The sequence below is a fragment of the Lacerta agilis genome, chromosome 4, assembly GCF_009819535.1.
Source record: "Lacerta agilis isolate rLacAgi1 chromosome 4, rLacAgi1.pri, whole genome shotgun sequence".
Classification (NCBI taxonomy): Eukaryota; Metazoa; Chordata; class Lepidosauria; order Squamata; family Lacertidae; genus Lacerta; species Lacerta agilis.
Window position 1 is genome coordinate 95,064,975 of NC_046315.1, and position 20,380 is coordinate 95,085,354.

At 44.7% G+C, this 20,380-nt stretch overlaps 1 protein-coding gene across 5 annotated transcripts in view; it reads left to right on the forward strand.

Annotated features, from left to right (window-relative positions):
• Window positions 1-4,613: 4,613 nt before the first annotated feature.
• PCDH9 (protocadherin 9) overlaps window positions 4,614-20,380 on the forward strand; it is an 854,181-nt gene continuing 838,414 nt past the window's right edge. For all 5 annotated transcript variants that reach the window (XM_033147996.1, XM_033147999.1, XM_033148000.1 and 2 more), the window contains exons 1-2: window positions 4,614-4,752; window positions 6,068-9,222. In XM_033147996.1, coding sequence (XP_033003887.1) covers window positions 6,187-9,222 — 3,036 coding nt within the window. In that variant the 5' untranslated portion in view covers window positions 4,614-4,752; window positions 6,068-6,186. The remainder of the gene's footprint in view (window positions 4,753-6,067; window positions 9,223-20,380) is intronic.

Sequence of the window (20,380 nt, forward strand, 5' to 3'; positions counted from 1 at the left end):
TTCGTGACCCCATGGACCAGAGCACGCCAGGCACCCCTATCCTCCACTGCCTCCCGCAGTTTGGCCAAACTCATGCCAGTCGCTTCGAGAACACTGTCCAACCATCTCATCCTCTGTCGTCCCCTTATTCTTGTGCCCTCCATCTTTCCCAACATCAGGGTCTTTTCCAGGGAGTCTTCTCTTCTCATGAGGTGGCCAAGGTACTGGAGCCTCAACTTCAGGATCTGCCCTTCCAGTGAGCACTCAGGGCTGATTTCCTTGAGAATGGATATGTTTGATCTTTTTGCAGTCCATGGGACATTCAAGTGTCTCCTCCAGCACCATAATTCAAAAGCATCAATTCTTTGCCGATCAGCCTTCTTTATGGTCCAGCTCTCACTTCCATACATTACTACAAGATATATTTTTGTTGTTGTTCAGTCGTTCAGTCGTGTCCGACTCTTTGTGACCCCATGGACCAGAGTACGCCAGGCACGCCTATCCTTCACTGCCTCTCGCAGTTTGGCCAAACTCATGTTAGTAGCTTCAAGAACACTGTCCAACCATCTCATCCTCTGTCGTTCCCTTCTCCTTGTGCCCTCCATCTTTCCCAACATCAGGGTCTTTTCTAGGGAGTCTTCTCTTCTCATGAGGTGGCCAAAGTACTGGAGCCTCAACTTCAGGATCTGTCCTTCTAGTGAGTACTCAGGGCTGATTTCTTTGAGAATGGATAGGTTTGATCTTCTTGCAGTCCACGGGACTCTCAAGAGTCTCCTCCAGCACCAAGATATATTTAGCACCATTTAAAAACACACACATGACAACCAGCCAGTCACTTGAAAAATACCTCCAGGGCTGCAAATAAAAAAATATTATAAAAAAAGAAAGAAAAATACCTCCAGGGCTGGCACACCTAGGCCACTTTGGGAAGGCCAACTAGGGCTGAAGAATGACTACCTGGAGCAGCTGCCTTCACTTACCTGCCTGTCCTGCTGGGTAGAGGGCTCTACATTGATTGAGTAGGCAGATGAGGGACAGTGGCTATTCCTTGGGTTTGGGAGCGAGTGATGGTGGCAACGATCTGCGCTGGCCTCCACTTGCCAAGCTTGCTGGATGTGTGAAGGACTTGGTCTACAAACATCTCACTTGCTCAGTCACCAACAGGGACATACCTAGGGGTTGGTTAGGTTGGCTCCCACCCAAGGTGTAAGGCCAAGGGGGCACAAAAATCACGCTTCTGCACTCTGGCTTAGAGTGGCTAGGAGAGAAAGTAGCAAGTGGAAGGAGGCACAGAGGCAGACAGAGGAACCAACAGAGGAGGAGGAGGAGGAGGAGGAGGAGGAGGAGGAGGGAAGGCAGAGTAGACCCAACCCCCCTCCCCTCTGCATAACCATGGAGGAAGTCCCTGGTGGAGCGCAAAGGCAATGAAAATAGAATATTTTGGGAAATGCAAACAAGTAGAAGGTACCTTTTTCCACATGTGGTGGACATGCCCGAAAGTAAAAGACTTCTGGGAGTCGATTTATAATGAACTTAAGAAGGTGTTGAAAAACACATTTTACTGGGCATTGTGAACCAGGAAATCCCAGTAAAAGATAGAGTAATCTTTACGTATGCCACGACAGCAGCAAGGATATTATTAGCAAAGAATTGGAAGACTGAAGTGACACCGACAGTGGAAGAATGGCAGACGAAAATGATCGACTACATGGAACTCGCAGAACTGACCGGGAAAATCCGAAACCAGAGGGACCAGGGTGGAGCAAGATTGGAAGAAATTTAAGGAATATTTAAGAACGCATGCAAAAATAAAGATTTAAGAAAAGAGCAGATAGAAGAAATAGGCTACAGTTTGGAATTGAATATATAGAATCATAAGAATAAATTTAGTAGTATTTTTTATAATATAAGGATAGGGAATTACTACAGATGTGATACAGTGTACGTAGAAGGAGAGGGTGTGAGGAAGTCACCAAGACAATGTAATAGAAGATGTAAGTGAATCTATGATAACGTATTGTGTTGATGTTGTTTTTCTTTATTGTTGTTTGTAGTGTGTTGTATTGTTTTTGTATTTTTGTATTGTTATATCAGGAAAAAAAATTATTAAAAAAAAGAGGAAAAAAAGAAAATAGAATATTTTGAATTTCTGGTCCATGGTCTCTCCTGGCTCCAGAAGCTCCAAGACATCTCCTTGCCAAGGGCACAAGGGAGCCTAGGTATCCCTCTGGCACCAACATGGTTGCGTCAGCAGGAGAGGTAGCAGCCAAAGTGGTCTCTTCCCTTTGGGGAAGCTGCAGGAGGGACTATGGGTCCAATGCCAACTGTAGCTCCACCCAGAGAGAGAGAGAAACAAATGAAGGCAGCAGCCCCTTGTCACCCCTCCACTGCTTGTTGCCCGCTTGGGTGAGCTTCCAGTCGCTTGCCCTCTGACAAAGTGGATCCAGTCCCAAGCATGGCAACACCCAGCCTGCAGCTCCACTGCAGTGTCACCCACTCTGGCAAGCGAGTGGCGGGCAGAACTCCCAGGGCAGCAGGTGCTGCCTCTACTTCAGGCCCCAATCCCAGTCGCTGTGCTGGCCAATGGGACACCTCTGATGCTCACTTACAGTGGCAGACTCTGGGCTTTAAAATTTCAACAGAGCCCTGGGCAACACCCAAATTGCCCTTGCCTTCTGTTGCAGAGCCATTGTTGCAGCACCCTCTTGGCTCAGCGCCCAACCAACCGGTTGCGCTCTCCTAAATCCACCTCCGCTATTCACAGCAAGCTATAGGGGAGGCTGCGGGACCAGCCTAGTGGGTTGGTGCGGCAGGAAGGATGTAAGAGCCAACCACCCAGCAGACTCCAGGTGTCAAATGCGGGGGCTCAGACCCCTAACAAACGTGACATGAAGGCTCGCAACATCAACCCCGCTGTGCGGGCATCCCTTGCAGGATATCGCAGTGCCTGGAGACAGACAGGTTGTGCATCCACAGCAGTGACCAGAGGAGGAACGGCTGCTGGGAGGAGCGCAGAGAGAAGAAACGCCATGGTGCATCTGCAGCAGCGCAACCGGACACCTTCATCTGCCCCAGCTGCAACAAAACTTGTCTCTCCCGTGTCAGTCTCTACAGCCACAGCAGGTGCTGTGACTCTCCACCGATTAGACTTCACCCCCAAAGGCACACTCTTCCATTGTCTCCTGAGTCAGGCGGATGCCAACAACAAAAGACCCCAAACTGTGTACCTGAATCACAGAGAGTTGGAAGAGACCTAGGGTCCCGGCCATTGAGTCCCACCCCTGACTCTACCTCATTGCTGTACTCAAACTATGGAAGAAGTCTGAGCAAAGCAGGGGTGGAAGGACATCCCAGAAGCTGTTCTTACGTAAATATAAACCCAACCAGTTTTAACAAGGAGAAGTAGCAGAGAGGGGTCAGACACACCAACAAGCTAACACAAAAACACAGCCTTTCCCAACTCCTTCCTGGCTGTACTCAGGCTTTGTTTTAACCCGCCATTTCCCGCCCCCCATGTCGCCGTCCGAGGCGAAGGGTACTCTGCACGCGCTCAGAGGAGCTGAATGCTGTTGTCTTTTCCCCTGTAGGCAGGCAGGTAAGAGTGGGAAACGAAGAAAAAGGAACTGAAGCAGGAGGTGGCTGAAAACAGCCGCCTCAGCGGGCGCCCCATCCCGCCGCCCGATCAGCCGTTCTGGCCAATGGCAGCCTCAGCGCCCGCCGCCGCCGCCCGGCCCGCGGAGCCGGAGCAACTGGCCCGCTCGCCCGGCTGCCCGTCGCCGCGCTGGCCCCGCCCTCGGCCCCGCCCCCCGCGTCGCCGGCCAATCCGGCTCGGCGGAGGGGGAGGGCGATGCAGGCTTTGCGCCCGCCCTCCCTGTGGGCTTATTGAGAGTTATATCAAGAAACCCAGTTCGGAGCGAGGAAGGAGAGAGCGAGCGAAGGAAGGAGGCAGAGCGCGCGCGCCGGAGACGGGAGGGGAAGCCTGCGCCGCCTGCCCGCCCGCCCTGCCTTGCCTTGCCTTGCCTCCGCGGCCAAGCAACAGCCCGGTCCGGGTCCGCGCTCCGGGGCAGCCCGCCAGCCTCGTCCCCCGCGAGGAGGTCCCGGGCAAGGCGAGCAGGCTCTGCGGAAAGAAGTTGCGCGCTCAGTTTCCTCGCGGCGCGCAAGGCGAGCGCAGCGCCAGGCGCGGGCACCGGGCGGCCGGGGCAGAGCAGCGGGGCATGCCCCGATCCGGAGGAGAAGAGAGCCGGGCGGGCTGTGCGCTCACCGCCGAGCTGTGTGGCTCTCTCGCCGGGCTGCGTGGCCGCCTTCGCCGGGGCTGGTGAGCCGGCGGTGTCGCCTGCGCCGCGAGAGGGATCGGCGTCGCCGCTTTGATCAGCATCCTCCTCGTCGTCATCCTCAGAGTGAGGAGGAAGAGCAAGTAAATAAGGGAGGGGCAGAACGGGAGAAAAAGGTGGAGGGAGGACGAGAGAGACGCGCCGAGAGAAGCATGGCGAACCCGGACGGAACAACTGTGAATTTGTTCTCTGGAGTTGTGAATTTGCCACCGAGGAACAACACCTCTGCTCTGGAGGAGGAAGCGACTGCCTTGCCGGCTGCTTGCTGATTTCCCCTTCCACCTCTCCTCTCCGTCCAAAAAAAAAAAAAAAACACGAATTTGGTGGCTACCTGGGTGCCCGATGCATTGCGCGGGGCTTTCTCTGTGTCTTGGTCCTGGGAGATCGGATCCTTCCTCGGCTGCTGCTGCTGCAGTTCGTCGGCACACGGGAAAGCGGCAACGTAAGTGCAAAGTTCCATATGGTTCTCTCTTCTTTTTTTTTGGAGGGGAGGCCTTTTTTAAAAAATAATAAAATAAAATTGATTTTAATATATATTCCGGCGGGAGGGAGGGGGGGGGATCTCGGCGTTGCTTTGGGCTTGAGTTTGCTGGCTCTGCAGCCGCTACCTGCCTGCATCAATGTAATGGAAGGGATCACGGATATCAACGCGTAGCTTTTAATGCAGATGTCAGATTAGTGCTTCTGACCAAACTCTCCCCGCCTCCCCCTCCCCCAATCTTATGAGGACGCCTCGAGCTTTATTTGCTCCCATAAGGGCATCTGAGCAGAAGTCTCTCTCTCTCTCTCTTTCTTAAGCAGCACTATTAGACTGCAGTATTTATGTGTGGCAGCTGCTGCTAATAACACATCCGGAGGGGCAGCCGAGTGTTACTGACTGCATCACCTCCCCCCCCCCCCAATACAACCCTCATAACAAAAAACAAACCAACCCCCAACAGCATCTTTCTGCATTTTCTTTGTAAACATCTGGCTCGCTGCTTCTGAGTTGCTTCAAGGCTGCCTCCTCCCCAAATCTTCTGTTTATGTTGAAGTTGAACCTTCTCCGGCAGGTGCAAGTCACATACACTGGCACACTGGAACATCTGGAAAAGGTGACATTTTGGTTGGCTCTGGGGAAGAAGCTAGAGGTCCTGTTATTGTCTTCCTTAGTTAATAGAGATGGGAAGTAGCCAGAGAGATGCTGCAGAAGCAGCAGCAGTGTGAGCAGTTTGTCTGAATCGTTAAGGGATCCTAGACCATCTTACAGCACTAGCCTAGGATAAAACACACAAGCAAGAGGAAGGGGAGGGAAATCTAGCTGGGTAATTTAATTGAGGGGAAACAGGATGCATGGTCCTTTAAACTGCAGTGGGCATACAATTCATGCTATGCATTTTTTTAAAAAAAACTTTCACTAAAAATTTTGGGGTGGAAGGAGAAAGCATTGCATGGTATGCTCAGTGGACTGGTTTGAACAAACGTGTGTGTGTGAGAGAGAGAGAGAGAGAGAGAGAGAGAGAGAAAAGGAAACGGCTTCTCTCCCATCAATCTTGCAACTAGTTAATTTCATTCTGAATGTGTGGTATACTGGCACATTCATGGAGAGGAACTGCTTGCACACGCAAACGAAAGGAAGGGAGAAAAGCAGGTGCCGTGTGTTTGTAAGTGTGTTGCAGAAACGTGGAGCAGGGCTTGGCATTTGCATCTGGCGTCTGTTAAAATGAGTCAATAACGCTTCTTTTTTATTGTTGTCGTTGTTGTGATTGTGTTGACAGTGGCTGTCTGGAAGCAAGAGCTCTGATGTGATGCATCCCCTTGCGAACGAGGCAGCAGCATTCCACCGTGGAAACCTTGAAACCCTAAAACCCTGAGAAGGAGCTATAAACACATTATCATGGACCTGAGGGATTTTTACCTGTTGGCTGCCCTGATTGCCTGTTTAAGGCTGGATTCTGCTGTGGCTCAAGAACTTATTTACACCATCCGAGAGGAGCTACCGGAAAACGTCCCCATCGGGAACATACCAAAGGATCTGAACATTTCTCACATCAATGCCGCCACAGGAACCAGCGCTAGTCTTGTCTACAGACTGGTCTCCAAAGCAGGGGATGCCCCTTTGGTGAAAGTGTCCAGCACCACAGGGGAGATCTTTACCACCTCCAACAGAATCGACAGAGAGAGACTCTGTGCAGGAGCTGCCTATGCAGAAGAGAATGAGTGCTTCTTTGAGCTGGAGGTGGTGATTCTGCCAAACGACTTTTTTCGGCTGATCAAGATCAAAATAATTGTGAAGGATACCAATGACAATGCCCCCATGTTTCCCTCCCCTGTCATCAACATCTCCATTCCTGAAAACACTCTGATCAACAGCCGCTTTCCGATCCCGTCAGCCACAGACCCCGACACTGGTTTCAATGGGGTACAGCACTATGAACTTTTGAATGGGCAAAGTGTCTTTGGGCTGGATATCGTGGAGACTCCAGAAGGGGAGAAGTGGCCTCAGCTGATTGTGCAGCAGAACTTGGACAGGGAGCACAAAGATACCTATGTGATGAAAATCAAAGTCGAGGATGGAGGGACCCCCCAGAAATCCAGCACAGCTATCCTCCAGGTCACAGTAAGTGATGTCAATGACAACAGGCCGGTTTTTAAAGAGAGTCAGGTGGAGGTTCACATCCCAGAGAACGCCCCTGTAGGTACCTCGGTCATTCAGCTGCATGCCACAGATGCAGATATAGGAAGCAATGCGGAAATCAGATATATCTTTGGTGCCCAGGTAGCTCCTGCAACTAAAAGACTCTTTGCTTTAAACAACACAACTGGGCTGGTGACAGTTCAGAGGGCCTTAGACCGAGAGGAAACTGCCATCCACAAGGTGACAGTGCTGGCCAGTGATGGCAGCTCTACACCTGCCCGGGCAACTGTTTCCATCAATGTGACTGATGTTAACGATAACCCCCCTAACATAGACCTCAGGTACATTATAAGTCCCATCAATGGCACAGTGTACTTATCTGAGAAAGACCCCATCAATACCAAGATTGCCCTAATTACGGTCTCAGATAAGGATACTGACGTGAATGGCAAAGTGATCTGTTTCATTGAGAGAGAAGTGCCATTCCACTTGAAGGCTGTTTATGACAACCAGTACTTGCTAGAGACCTCTTCCTTGCTGGACTATGAGGGCACCAAAGAATTCAGCTTTAAGATAGTTGCCTCCGATTCTGGCAAGCCCAGTTTGAACCAGACTGCCCTAGTAAGAGTTAAGCTGGAAGACGAAAATGACAACCCTCCAATTTTCAGCCAGCCTGTAATTGAGCTGTCCGTTTCCGAAAACAACCGCCGTGGTCTGTACTTAACAACTATTAGTGCCACAGATGAGGACAGTGGGAAAAATGCAGACATTGTTTATCAGCTTGGCCCCAACGCCTCCTTTTTTGATTTGGATCGAAAGACAGGGGTTTTGACAGCTTCCCGAGTGTTTGACAGAGAAGAGCAGGAGAGGTTCATTTTTACTGTTACGGCCCGAGACAATGGCACCCCTCCCCTGCAGAGTCAAGCTGCTGTAATAGTTACAGTATTGGACGAGAATGACAACAGTCCCAAATTTACTCATAACCATTTTCAGTTTTTTGTGTCGGAGAACTTACCAAAGTATAGCACCGTAGGGGTGATCACAGTGACTGATGCAGACGCGGGAGAAAACAAAGCTGTCACTCTTTCCATCCTGAATGACAATGAGAACTTTGTTCTGGATCCTTACTCTGGAGTTATAAAGTCCAACGTTTCTTTTGACCGAGAGCAGCAGAGTTCCTACACTTTTGACGTCAAGGCCATCGATGGAGGACAGCCACCTCGTTCTTCTACCGCAAAAGTCACTATAAATGTCATGGATGTTAATGACAACAGCCCTGTGGTCATCTACCCACCTTCAAATACATCTTTTAAGCTGGTGCCCCTCTCTGCTATCCCTGGCTCTGTTGTGGCTGAAGTGTTTGCCGTTGACATTGACACGGGAATGAACGCCGAGCTGAAATATACAATCGTAAGTGGAAACAACAAAGGTTTGTTCCGTATTGATCCGGTGACGGGTAACATTACCCTGGAAGAAAAACCTACTCCTACTGATGTAGGGCTGCATCGATTAGTGGTCAATATCAGTGACCTGGGTTATCCTAAATCTCTGCATACCCTTGTCCTTGTGTTTTTGTACGTCAATGACACGGCTGGAAATGCCTCTTACATTTATGACTTGATCCGCAGGACTATGGAAACACCTTTGGACAGGAACATCGGGGACAGCAGCCAGCCTTATCAAAACGAGGACTACCTTACAATCATGATTGCTATTGTGGCAGGTGCCATGGTGGTCATCGTGGTGATATTTGTCACTGTCCTGGTCCGCTGCCGCCACGCCTCCCGTTTCAAAGCTGCCCAAAGGAGCAAGCAAGGGGCCGAGTGGATGTCTCCCAATCAGGAGAACAAACAGAACAAGAAAAAGAAGCGGAAGAAAAGGAAGTCCCCCAAGAGTTCCCTGTTGAATTTTGTTACCATTGAGGAATCCAAACCCGAGGATGCCGTTCATGAACCTATCAACGGGACCATTAGCCTTCCAGCTGAGCTGGAGGAGCAAAGTATAGGAAGATTTGACTGGGGCACGGCCCCACCCACCACTTTTAAGCCTAACAGCCCTGACCTTGCTAAGCATTACAAATCTGCCTCTCCACAGTCCGCTTTCCATCTCAAGCCGGACACTCCCGTCTCGGTGAAAAAGCACCACGTGATTCAGGAACTCCCTTTGGACAACACCTTTGTTGGGGGTTGTGATACCCTTTCCAAACGCTCTTCCACTAGTTCAGATCACTTCAGTGCCTCAGAGTGCAGTTCCCAAGGAGGCTTCAAGACAAAGGGCCCCTTGCACACCAGACAGGTAAACGAGCACTTTTACTGGTCTATAAGTACTGCATACAAGTGCCCACTCAACCAGTACTAAAGTGCCAGGATATATTTTCTTTCACTGTAATTTTAGCTTAGTTATAATATGCATAGAGCAAAGTGGGGGGAAATACCTGTCCCTTGAGGATCTCTCTGGGGCAGGACTATGCATTTTTAGAATGAATATGATGGTCCAAAGTTGTAAGTTGCCAACTTTTTTTTTGTTTTAGAAAGAATGACATGCACACACTCACGTACAAGTTCATTCATGCATTCACGTGGACACCTACCTACCTACCTACCTAGTCGGAGGTTAAAGGCAATTGTGTGAAGTTTGTCAAGAACATCTTAGTATAGAGGTTTAATGAAGAAGAAAACATATTTTTCAGTCTGCCAATTTCAGCTCAAAGGAAAAAATATATATATCTACATATATATTGAACATTTCAGGATTAAATGTGTTAGCTTCTGATAAAAGAAAAGTTGGTTACACACGAGGCTGGCTTAAGTTTCCTTTGCTTTTGTTTATTTCAAACTGATTTGGAACATTTGTAAGTTATTGTTGTTCAGGGGGTTAATTTTTTGTCCTCACAAAGGCTCAAAGATTGTGTTGCACTGTGTTTGTTTGGCAGGCTATAACTAAGCTATCAGGAAGTCTTCCTCTGTTTTGAATTACAACAATTTTTGTTGTACAGTAGTAAAGTTGTGTGTCTGTTAGACAAGAGGATTTTTGTTTTGTTTGTGTTTTTGTTTTGTTTTTTAAAAATGGCCAAAGTACACTTTCAGAAAGAATGCATTTTGCTTTGAATAAAACATGAATTATGCAGAGAGAGAAATCACTCCATTGTAAATATATTCTCGTACTATAGTGCACAAGTGATCTGTCATTACTCATTTTTAAGCTGTGAAACATGCCATATGAAAAAAAGGATTAGGATGTTAGGAAAATTCGTATTTCAACCAAATCCAGCATTAGGGGTTTTTTGTTTTTTTTGGTGGGGGGTGGGTGTTATTGTTTCTTAGGTCAAATAATTCCTTGCTAATAAAGATTTAAATGCTGTGCTGTCTTAATTCATTTCACTGGTGCTTGTCTTTCACCACTAAATTAGAATGGCGGGATCGGCCTGTAGATGGCACTAAGGTACTATGTGGCTTGGGGCTGGCTAGCTGCCAATCCTGCAGCAGATAAGAAACGGGGGAAGGGAAGGTTCAAACTGGTACTAAAGCCAGAGAAACCTTTTATTTAATGACAGTCGCACTGAAGCGACCGGTAGTTAAGCTAGCGTGTTTTGCAGTGTCTCCTTAGCGCTTAGTTTTCATTGCATCAATTGTCTAAGGCTTTAGCTGTCAAAAGCACATATCGCTGTTGGCATTATATTCTCTTGAGTTTGGTGGATTGTTTTTTGGGCTGATCGCAGGGTCCATATATGGTCCAGAGAACAGGGCAAGATACTTTTTTTAATAGGTTTGTGCCAGGAGAGGTGAATGGTGACCATTCTTTAGATTGAGTCATTTCCCCCCAGCTGTACGTTATGCTTCTCAAAATTGCATCTTGACTTTTGGACGTATCTTGGATAACAAGGCACTGTATTTAAAGACCACACTTAGGAAGTATCTTGTTGAAGTAATGGTCCCCCAAACACTCAATAAATTCCTTAAAAGACATTTGAGGGGGAAATCTTCACACAGATATCTCCTTCAGAACTATTTCAAAGTATGTTAGGCTCCCAAAATAATACCCACTGTCGTTTATGCACTTCCCTCCAGATAACAATAACAACAGAATCATTAAACTCACAGACCGTTAAACCTCTGGATATCAGTAGAACTTGAGATTAGATTGTGCTCTCCCCCTCTTTATCATCTTTTATTTTTGTTACTCGGATTTCTCACATTATTTTGGCGTTAAGCGCTTCTGTTCCACTTTTGGCGTTAAGCGCTTCTGTTCTACCTGGCAGAGCATGTAAGCACCACCCAAGAGACTCAAGGATTCAGGGTGAGGGAAAATTAAAAGCAACGTGTTCCTCTGTATCTTATTTATTACTGTAAAAAAAAGAGAGAGGATAAACACTTGACTTGCCGTTTTAATTGCATCACAACTGTAAGTGTGGATTTGCTATTTTTAATGACGCATAATTGGATTGTGATGAGGGATGGATAAGATCCAAGGTGATTCAGACAGCACCTTCTTTCACTGGTAGAGCAGCAAGCTTTCAAATGGTACAGAACTCTTGCCTTATCAATAAATGCAGTCCAAAATAAGGGTGTCTTCTAAGCTAGTGGGATCCTGAATGTTCTTTGTCAGCAGCAACTAGGCAACCTTCATTTTAACCAATGGAAAGGTGACCCTAAGGTTTGAGGTGCCGATACTGGCCAGTGAGTAGTTAAATGGATGTTGGTTTATACGTCCAGGCTTGATATGAACACTAGATTCTCTGTTTCGTAAAAGTTCTGTGCCGATACGCGATTAGAACCACCCGTATCAGGATATAGATCAAAACTGGTACACTGTTTACTGTGGTTTTCATTAAGTGTTGCGATTCATGTTGCAAATCTCAACAGATAGTTTTGTTTTCCAAAGGTTCTGCTCAGGCCATTCATCAGTTTATGGTTAGTAGTCCTAAAATACTGGCCAATAGCACAGTTCTCTTAAAAGTGCACAAAACCCATTGAAATGAATGAAGATGCTATTGCATAGCTCCTGTTTTAGTTCAATGGTGTTTCTGCAGGAGAACTTGTCATGTTTTATACACGATTATAAGGAGAAGAACATTTTGAGAAGAACATTTTGTGGTTTTGGAGGGGGTTGTAAGGGTCTTACTGCTTCATTATTATTCTTGATAGTTTCTATTTTGGTCATTGTTTGGCTAAATATGGGGTGTAGCCACATGGAGGAGTCTCCCAAGCAAACTCTGCAGAAGTGTATGGAAGCTATAGAAGAAAACAGCTGCACTCTTGTGTGGATCAGGTTTGCCGGTATTTCATTCAGACTTGTGCAGGAGAATTTACCACTATAGATTGTGCTATATCTTTGTACCCACCTGTAAGTCGGCCGTATAATAAAAAAAAACCGGAGCAGTCACAAAACCGGCTGTCATTTTTCAACAGTTAGGAATATTCAAGAATGCAAACTTTGCTCAGTAATATAGCTCTGATTTAAGTAACCAGTCCTGAGTATAGCTAAAGACTAGGAGACAATGCAGTTTCTTTTGCTCTGAAGAACCTAACATTGGAAAATCATCATTGTGAAGGGGGAATATTATTTTTTTTTTTTTAGTACTGTTGGGTTTTGTATTTTTTACCCCACATTCCTTTAAATAAGTCTTGCCTTGAAACAGGCAATGAGCCTTGGTCTATTGCAGGGGCAGGGGTGGCCAAAGTTGTTGAGCTTTTTTTCAGGTCAAAGTTGTTGAGCTTTTTTTAGGAAGGAAGGAGGAGGAAAAATGTTGTGCTTTTTTAGGGGGCCACAGTTGTTCAGCTTCTTTGAGGGACCCAATGATCTACCAGTGATCTACCGCAGATGTCCAGTGATCTACCGGTAGGTCACGATTTGCCTGTTGAACATGCCTGGTCTATTGGATTGTTGTAATGGAAAACATTTAAAATAAAAGAAAAGCCCAGCCTAGAATCCTAGATGACATTGATTATGGACTGATCCTAAGATTTGCTAGACCAGCAAATAAATACTTAGGATAAAGAATATTTAACAATAAAGCTTCGTGTGAGCTGTGATATTATTATTATTATTATTATTATTATTATTATTATTATTATTATTATTATATTCTGAATCTCTTAACAGATGTATCAGCAAAGGTATTTAGGACTGGTATACCAATAATGTTAAATGCAAGTGTCTAAGTTTAAGAGCAGAGCCTGTGGCCCTCCAGATGCATGGTAGCTGCAAAGAATTCTGTTGTCATAAAGGAGAAGATGAATGCATTGAGTAGAACAGGTCCTGAAGGACCATAGATGGAGCGTTAGATGGAGCCGCACCAATTGGACACATTGGCTGTGGGGAAGAGACCAGAAGCATTTCCTTCCATTTCCATCTTAAGCACAGTTTGTCAAGGACTGTTGTTAAGTTTTACGTAAATTCTGCAAAATAGCAGAAAGATGAACCAAGCTTTTCAGACTGGATAAGGCTAATCCGAACACTCTGATTTTAGTCCCATGGAAAGGCAAAGCCATCTTAGAGGGCCTGAGATGGAATATTTCCCTTGATTTATGGCTCACGGGCAGTTGAGTGCAAATCCTACAGGTTGCAAAGCAAGGATTCCAGCACGGAGTGACAATGATTAGGAACTGTATTAATTAGTCTTCATCATGTTTATTGGCACTGGGCCAACTGAGTACTTGAGCAATGTTGTCTCTCATAAAATATGATGGGTTGCACACACACAGACACACACAATGCTAGAACCTTAAATAATTGTAGAGGAAACTATAAAATGAATATAGGGCTCCCTTAAGCAATGCAGAAAACTCCTGACAAGAACCTAGTGCTATAGTTAACTAAGCTAAGAAGGCACAATCTCCTCCCATGTGGCTTGTTGCACTGTGATTTATTTCCTTATATTTACTATAAGAGCTGATAAACACCACCAAAACCTCTATTAAGCATTCTCATAAAACTAAGATAGTAGGCAGAAAGAACAGTTGTGGGAAACCACGGTGGAACCGTATTGTGTGAAGAAGCGGGCCCACACGTTCTGTCAATCAAAACATTTTGGTTTCACGATTTTGCCGATTTGCTCATTTTATTTGCTTAGCAAAAGTTACATGCCACTTGATTGTCGTAAAACCTCTCGAGCAGATTACGCGGAGTAATGAAACTTAACAGTAAAAAAATTAAAAACATTTTAAGAATGGATTAAAAAAAATTAAAGCATGTCTACGTCTACATGTCTGCATAGGCTTGCCTAAACTAAATTTGTTTAATCGGGGCGCAAAATTCTTACAGCAAAAGCCCCTGTGTGACTTGCATAGGCAGGACGTCCCAAGGTTGTAGGTGCTGCCACATTAAAAGGCTGATTTCTTACAGCTATGGAACAACCATTACGTGGCATCCGTAACTGTGCCAGTCCCACAGTGTTTAGTGAAGAATGGCAAAAATATGTTCTTGCATTATGTTGCTGGGGAAATGTACAGCATTTTCAGTCTTGCCACAATTTAAAAACCTTTACTCGTTACTTCCATATATCTATCTATGCATGCGTGTGCGCACAAACACAGATATATATATGTGCAAGTAAGAAGTAAAGATTTTAAAATTGTGGTAAGACTGAAAACGCTGTACATTGCCCCATTCTTATATAACTTCTTTTTTTAAAAAAAGGTAGCAGGTTTTGTTCAGCTGTCTAAAGAAATTCATCTCTGAGCTGAGACCAAGCATGGAAAATGTCGGCTGAAAAGATTTTCTTTTTTTTTTCTTTTTTTCTTTAAACGAAGTGAAAAGCATGTGAAAACAGGGGGTTGTAATGGAAATTGGGATATAACCTTAAGCGATAATACTACTTTCAATAGCAGCAGTAGAAATGCTAAGCAAGACATTCAGTTTAAACGCAAGAAGCTTCCAACTCTCCTTTTCTTTAATTCACTGGGGATTATTTTTTTTAATGCATGCGGTGGTTTTTCTGTGGTGTGTACGAATCATTAGGGTTTGTTTTTCCATTGAGGTGCAATGTATAACTTTCTTAAATAAGATGCTAAGAGTTCGGCGCTATCAGAGTTTTGTAATACAGTTCCTTTGTGTCTAGGGACAAGGAAGGATCTTCTAGTTACCATTTCAGATTTTCATTTTCAAAGGATATTTTTTTTTCTGGCACAGCAAAACCATATCAGCCACACTTTATTGACAGCAGTTTTATTGTAGCTGGAGGCTTTACAGTAAGCTGTTTATTGCTGTTCCCTAACTCAGTTGACAGCAATTGAGGAATTAATTTCCTTGCCCCCAGTGTGCTTTCTTGGGTATAAACAACAGATGTTTAAGATATGAAAACAGTGACCCATTTACATTTGACAACTTTTTAAATACACAGTTCTACTTGGCCTAAAATTAAGCGGAAATTTGGTTTGGGGCAGAATGAGCTCCCAACATGTTCAACATTTTCCGGGACGGACGGTTTTCCTCAACAGCAAAACAGAATTCTAGGATTTAATATTTCTGTGGAAAGTGATGTTCACAGTTGATGTTTATATTTGCTAAAAACAGACAGCTATTACCTCCCTCTACCTTTGTTGTCCTATCTTCCCCACAGCCAAATTTAGGTCGTAAACACCTTGATAGGTTTTCATGTTTTGCTTATGTATAATTATTAATAATAGGCAGAGGTGTACCTAAGTATTTTTCATCTGGGAGCAAATGGCAATAATTCCTATGTAATCCATTGCTCACGTTGGTTTTTGTGCTCTGCATCTTTCTTTACGTATCAGTTGCTTTTCAGACTGCATAAACTGCAAACCCCAACAGAGTACATAGAGACACTGTAGTAATTCATATAAGATGTAGCATCTATTATCCCCCAAAGATCTTCCCACACTGTAGTCAGAAGTATCCTCCTCCTTCAGACTCAAAGATTCCTTTGCTCCAGCGCAGTTGTTGATTCAGTCAATTCTCCATGGGATAGGATAACAATGAGGAGGACTACTTCATATGCTAACATTTCCTACTTAGAAATAATGCCTGTAAGACGAATCTCCACATATAGAAAACATGTGCATTTTTGTGATGCATGAAGGTTTTTTTCCTTGCTGTTGCAAGCAAAGAGTTCAGGCAGCAACTAAGCACAATTGCCCAGTTCCTGCACTCATGATGGAAATAGTACTTGAGGTGTATTTTTTACACTCCTGTATGCATTACAGTACTTGAGCCCAAACCAGCTAAAGTTAGTACCAACTAACAGCACAATCTTATGCATGTTTACTTAGAAGTACCGGTAAGTCTTGCTTTCTTGGAAATGTGTTTAGTATTTCAGCATAAGGCAAGCCTATGCTCCCTTACTTTGGAGTAAGTCCAGTGAACTAACACCAGTTAAACAAAACAAAACAAAATAAAAAATTCCTTCCAGTAGCACCTTAGAGACCAACTAAGTTTGTTCTTGGTATGAGCTTTCGTGTGCATGCACACTTCTTCAGATACACGAAAGCTCATACCAAGAACAAACTTAGTTGGTCTCTAAGGTGCTACTGGAAGGAATTTTTTATTTTATTTTGTTTTGACTATGGCAGACCAACATGGCTACCTACGTGTAACTGGAACCAGTTAAACAGGCAGCAGTTTGGGCAGCATGTAAACCAATGGAATGAATTTGTATTGCCTGATGCCCCATTGCTTTGATAGAACAACTATATTGGGTTGGATTGGGGAGCTCATGCATTTTCCTAGGTAAAGGTAAAGGTACCCCTGACAGTTAGGTACTCTAAGGTTATTCTTGATTCATCAGACCAAATGATGTCACCTAGCAGACTTGTATTCTTTGTAACCAGGTGCATGACAAGCTTCCTGTTTTTGCAGCAAAATCAATAGCATTTTTGAACCATTGGAGGTCTACCTTACATGCTTCGTGGGCTGTAGTTGGCACGATGAGTTTCCTCCTGTATTGAAATGTATGAAGATGCACCAAAATTGATTCTCATGTTACACTGGGCCATTTTTTTGCAAGTATTATGTGTATTCCATAGTGTGTGTGTGTGTGTGTGAACACTGTAACTTGAGCTGGCCGCTTAAGAAATGTCAACTTCTGCAATCTTGGGTTTTCACTTGGCATTGGCAAAGATCAGCACAGTGGACACAGCAAACGACTTCTGGGTCACATTGTGCACTCTTCACATTCATTCCAACACGAGGGCAGTCTCTGGATTGGCGGTGCTCTTCTAAAAAGAAAAATAATGTGAGAACCATAAGCATTTCTCCTTCAAACAATCTTGATTTCACAGAGTGGCGCATGTGTGGATTACTTTTTAAAACTTATGTGAGATTGTGTGTGTGTCCGGATGTGTGACTGTATTCAGATGTGAGTCACCCGATTAGTAGGCAAGGGATTCCATCCATATTTGAAATGTGAATTGGAATGCATGTTTTGAAGCACTGCCTTGCGCTGTGCATGTAATTATGGTACCTTATTATAACTGATTTGGGCCCAATGCATATACCAAAGAAATAGGGTCCATTGTATTCTTTTAATTGCAACATGCAGTAATGTGTACTGTTTAGCAACACCATCTTGTGAAATATAACGATTGCAACTCAAGTTATTTTGATGTCTAAAAGCTGGTTCCTCTGTGGCTTACCACTGAATTTCTGGAAACCTAAGTATTACACTGTGCAATTTAATTGCATTACTGTACTTTCAAAGGAACCTAGGCACACCTTTTACTCAGTTGTGCACCATAGTTGAAAGCAGCAGCCAGTGTTTCTATTCTAGCACCTAGTAACAGGAGGTTTCCTTAGAATCCTAACAATAAAAAGAGAAAAGATTCAGTAGCAAATGCAAGTAGCTGTATTTTTCAAGCAGTGGCTTCTAATTATTATAGCCTCCCTTTCTGTGTTTCTGCAACAAGAAAAGCAAAGGAACTTAGTACTGTTGCATCAGAGCCACAAACACTGCCTGTTTATCATATATTTTGTGTTTGTCTGAAATTCCACTGTAGTGTGGCCTGAGATTCAAAAGTTAACTAAAGTAGTGCTGATTTGGAATAATGTTTTATTTTGTTTTGTTTTTTTAAACAGAATTTATTAGCATTTTCATAATATAACACAAACCCAACCCCACACCTACAGATACAAAAACAAATACAAATACACATAATGTCAGGATTCTTCTTCTTATTTGTATATCTTACAAAAAATATTCTTATTTTGAATGTGCGCACAGTATTGGCAGAGTGATTAAATAAATCTTTGTTAGGCTGCAATGCAGACAACAATAATAGAGGTTTTGGGGTCAGGACCAAAGCTGAGAAAAGAGCTGACCAGCTCAAGTTCCGCCTGTGCAAGTATTCCGTCCTACATTTTCCCTTCTCCCTGTAGTACAGCAGTGCATTGTTAAGGTGGCCTGTTTTAGATTTTCTGCATGTACAGCAAGGAGGGAGGCTTCTCCTCACTGGAAGTATTTACTTACGCAGAGCGCAGTCCAGCCAAAGTGCAGCATTCTTAAGTCCCATTAATTTCAATAGGTACAATAAGCCCATCTCCCTTCCTGAAATCAATACAGCTTAAGCTCTTTTCTGCCGCTTTTCTGCCCCACCTCCCCAGAGCGCCATGCTCTGTTTCCATGCTATTGCTTTCTCCTGATTCCCCTTCACACACACATTCTCATTACTGTTTCCCCCCCTCAGAGTTTACCCCCCTATCCCAATTCCCACAAATGCTTTCCCTCCAAATCTCCCCTGAATGAACTGCTCCTTCCCCCGTTTCTCCCACCGTATATTGTATTTTCTCAATCCCCAACGTCAATTGTCCTCCCGCCTCCAATCCCCCAGTTAATTGCTTCCTCTACCCAGTTCCTATTTCCCCCCTCAGATTCCCCCCCCCTTGATTAACAAATACCTTTCGAAAAATCATCTTACTCGATTACAATGAGTTTTATTAATAGAAGGAGATAATCAAAACTCCAGACAAAAGTGCCATACAGTGTGGTATGATCACAAGCAGTTGCCTGCCTGCTGACATTTGAGGGATGGGGGGGGGTCCCTTTCCCAGAAATGACACAGAGTTTTAGCCCCCAGGAGATCCGTTTTCTGAGAGACCCCCCCAATACCTTCCATAGAGTCACTGAAATAATGTGACAATCCCACCCCACCCGCCTGCTATTAATGCATGTGTCAGATATCTGCCTTGGTAAGCAGAGGAACCAGAAGATGGACAAAACCACACATCTACAGCTGAGTGCATTTTCTTGTACGCACAACTGCAACCAAGGGCAAAGCAAAAAACCGTCAAGGGAAGCTGCCTGCCTGATCTGAACAAGTGAATACAGAAGTTGGTCCTTGCATTGCATCTGCTATAATTTCTTCTAAAAGCAGTGTTTTTTAAGGTGCTGTGAGAACTGTGGAAAGAACTATGGCTGATCAGTCCTTCTCAGCACTGCTGTGCCTGGAAATCTCTCCATCCCTCTCTCTCTCTCTCTCTCTCTCACACACACACACACACACACACACACAGAGAGAGAGAGAGAGAGAGAGAGAGAGAGAGAGAGGAGACAAATGAATATAGCAAGGTTGAGGAAACGCATGACTACTTAGAAGTAGAGGTATTCGAACGATTGCCTTAGCATTGTGTGAGGTCTCAGGGACACCTCATCAGACATTTGTATTTGCGGTGTAATTCCCAAATATGAATTCGCCTTAGAAATCAGAGGCAAGAATGTGCCACTTCCCCAACCCAACTTCCCTCGTGAAATGTCATTAGACTTAACCAATATCTTTCTTCTTAGCTTCCCTCCACGTCATCAGAGGTTGAAACTCTCTCTACATTTTGCTTTGGACAAAAGTGGGGATATAAAATAAGGGATATGTGAGCGATGCCCTATCCTGACAATTCTGCTAGTCTTCTGAAACTCTTGGCTCCCTTTTTTGCCCAAGCAGGAATCTGTACAGATTTGCCTTGACATTTTGCTTCAGGCAAGTAGCAACTCTAATATTTTCTTCCAAAATGCACAGCGGGTGGGGGTGGGGAGATCTTCCTCCACCGTCAGAGGCAATGTGCCTCCTTATACCAGTGGCTGGGAATCACAAGTTGCATTCAGGTCTGTCTTGCAGGCTTCCCATGGGAATCTTGCTGACCATTCACTCGGACGAACAGGATGCTGGAGCAGAGGCTGTTCCAGCAGGCTCTTCTCATCTATGCTTCAAATGAAAACCCTACACTTTTCACAGGTGCATTGGAAGTTGTCTTATACCTGCTCAGACTCACCATCTAGCCCAGTAGTGCACTAACAAACGCTCGCTCAAGAGCTCCAGTATATAATCTAATACCTGATGCTTCCAAATGGAGGGAATTGAAACATCACGGAATCATAGAATTGTAGAGTTGGAAGGGACCCCAAGGGACTCCCATGTAGCTACCCAACCTCTGCTTAAAAACCTCCAAAGAAGGAGAGTCCACCACCTAAGAGGGAGGACGTTCCACCGTCAAACAGCTCTCAAGAGTT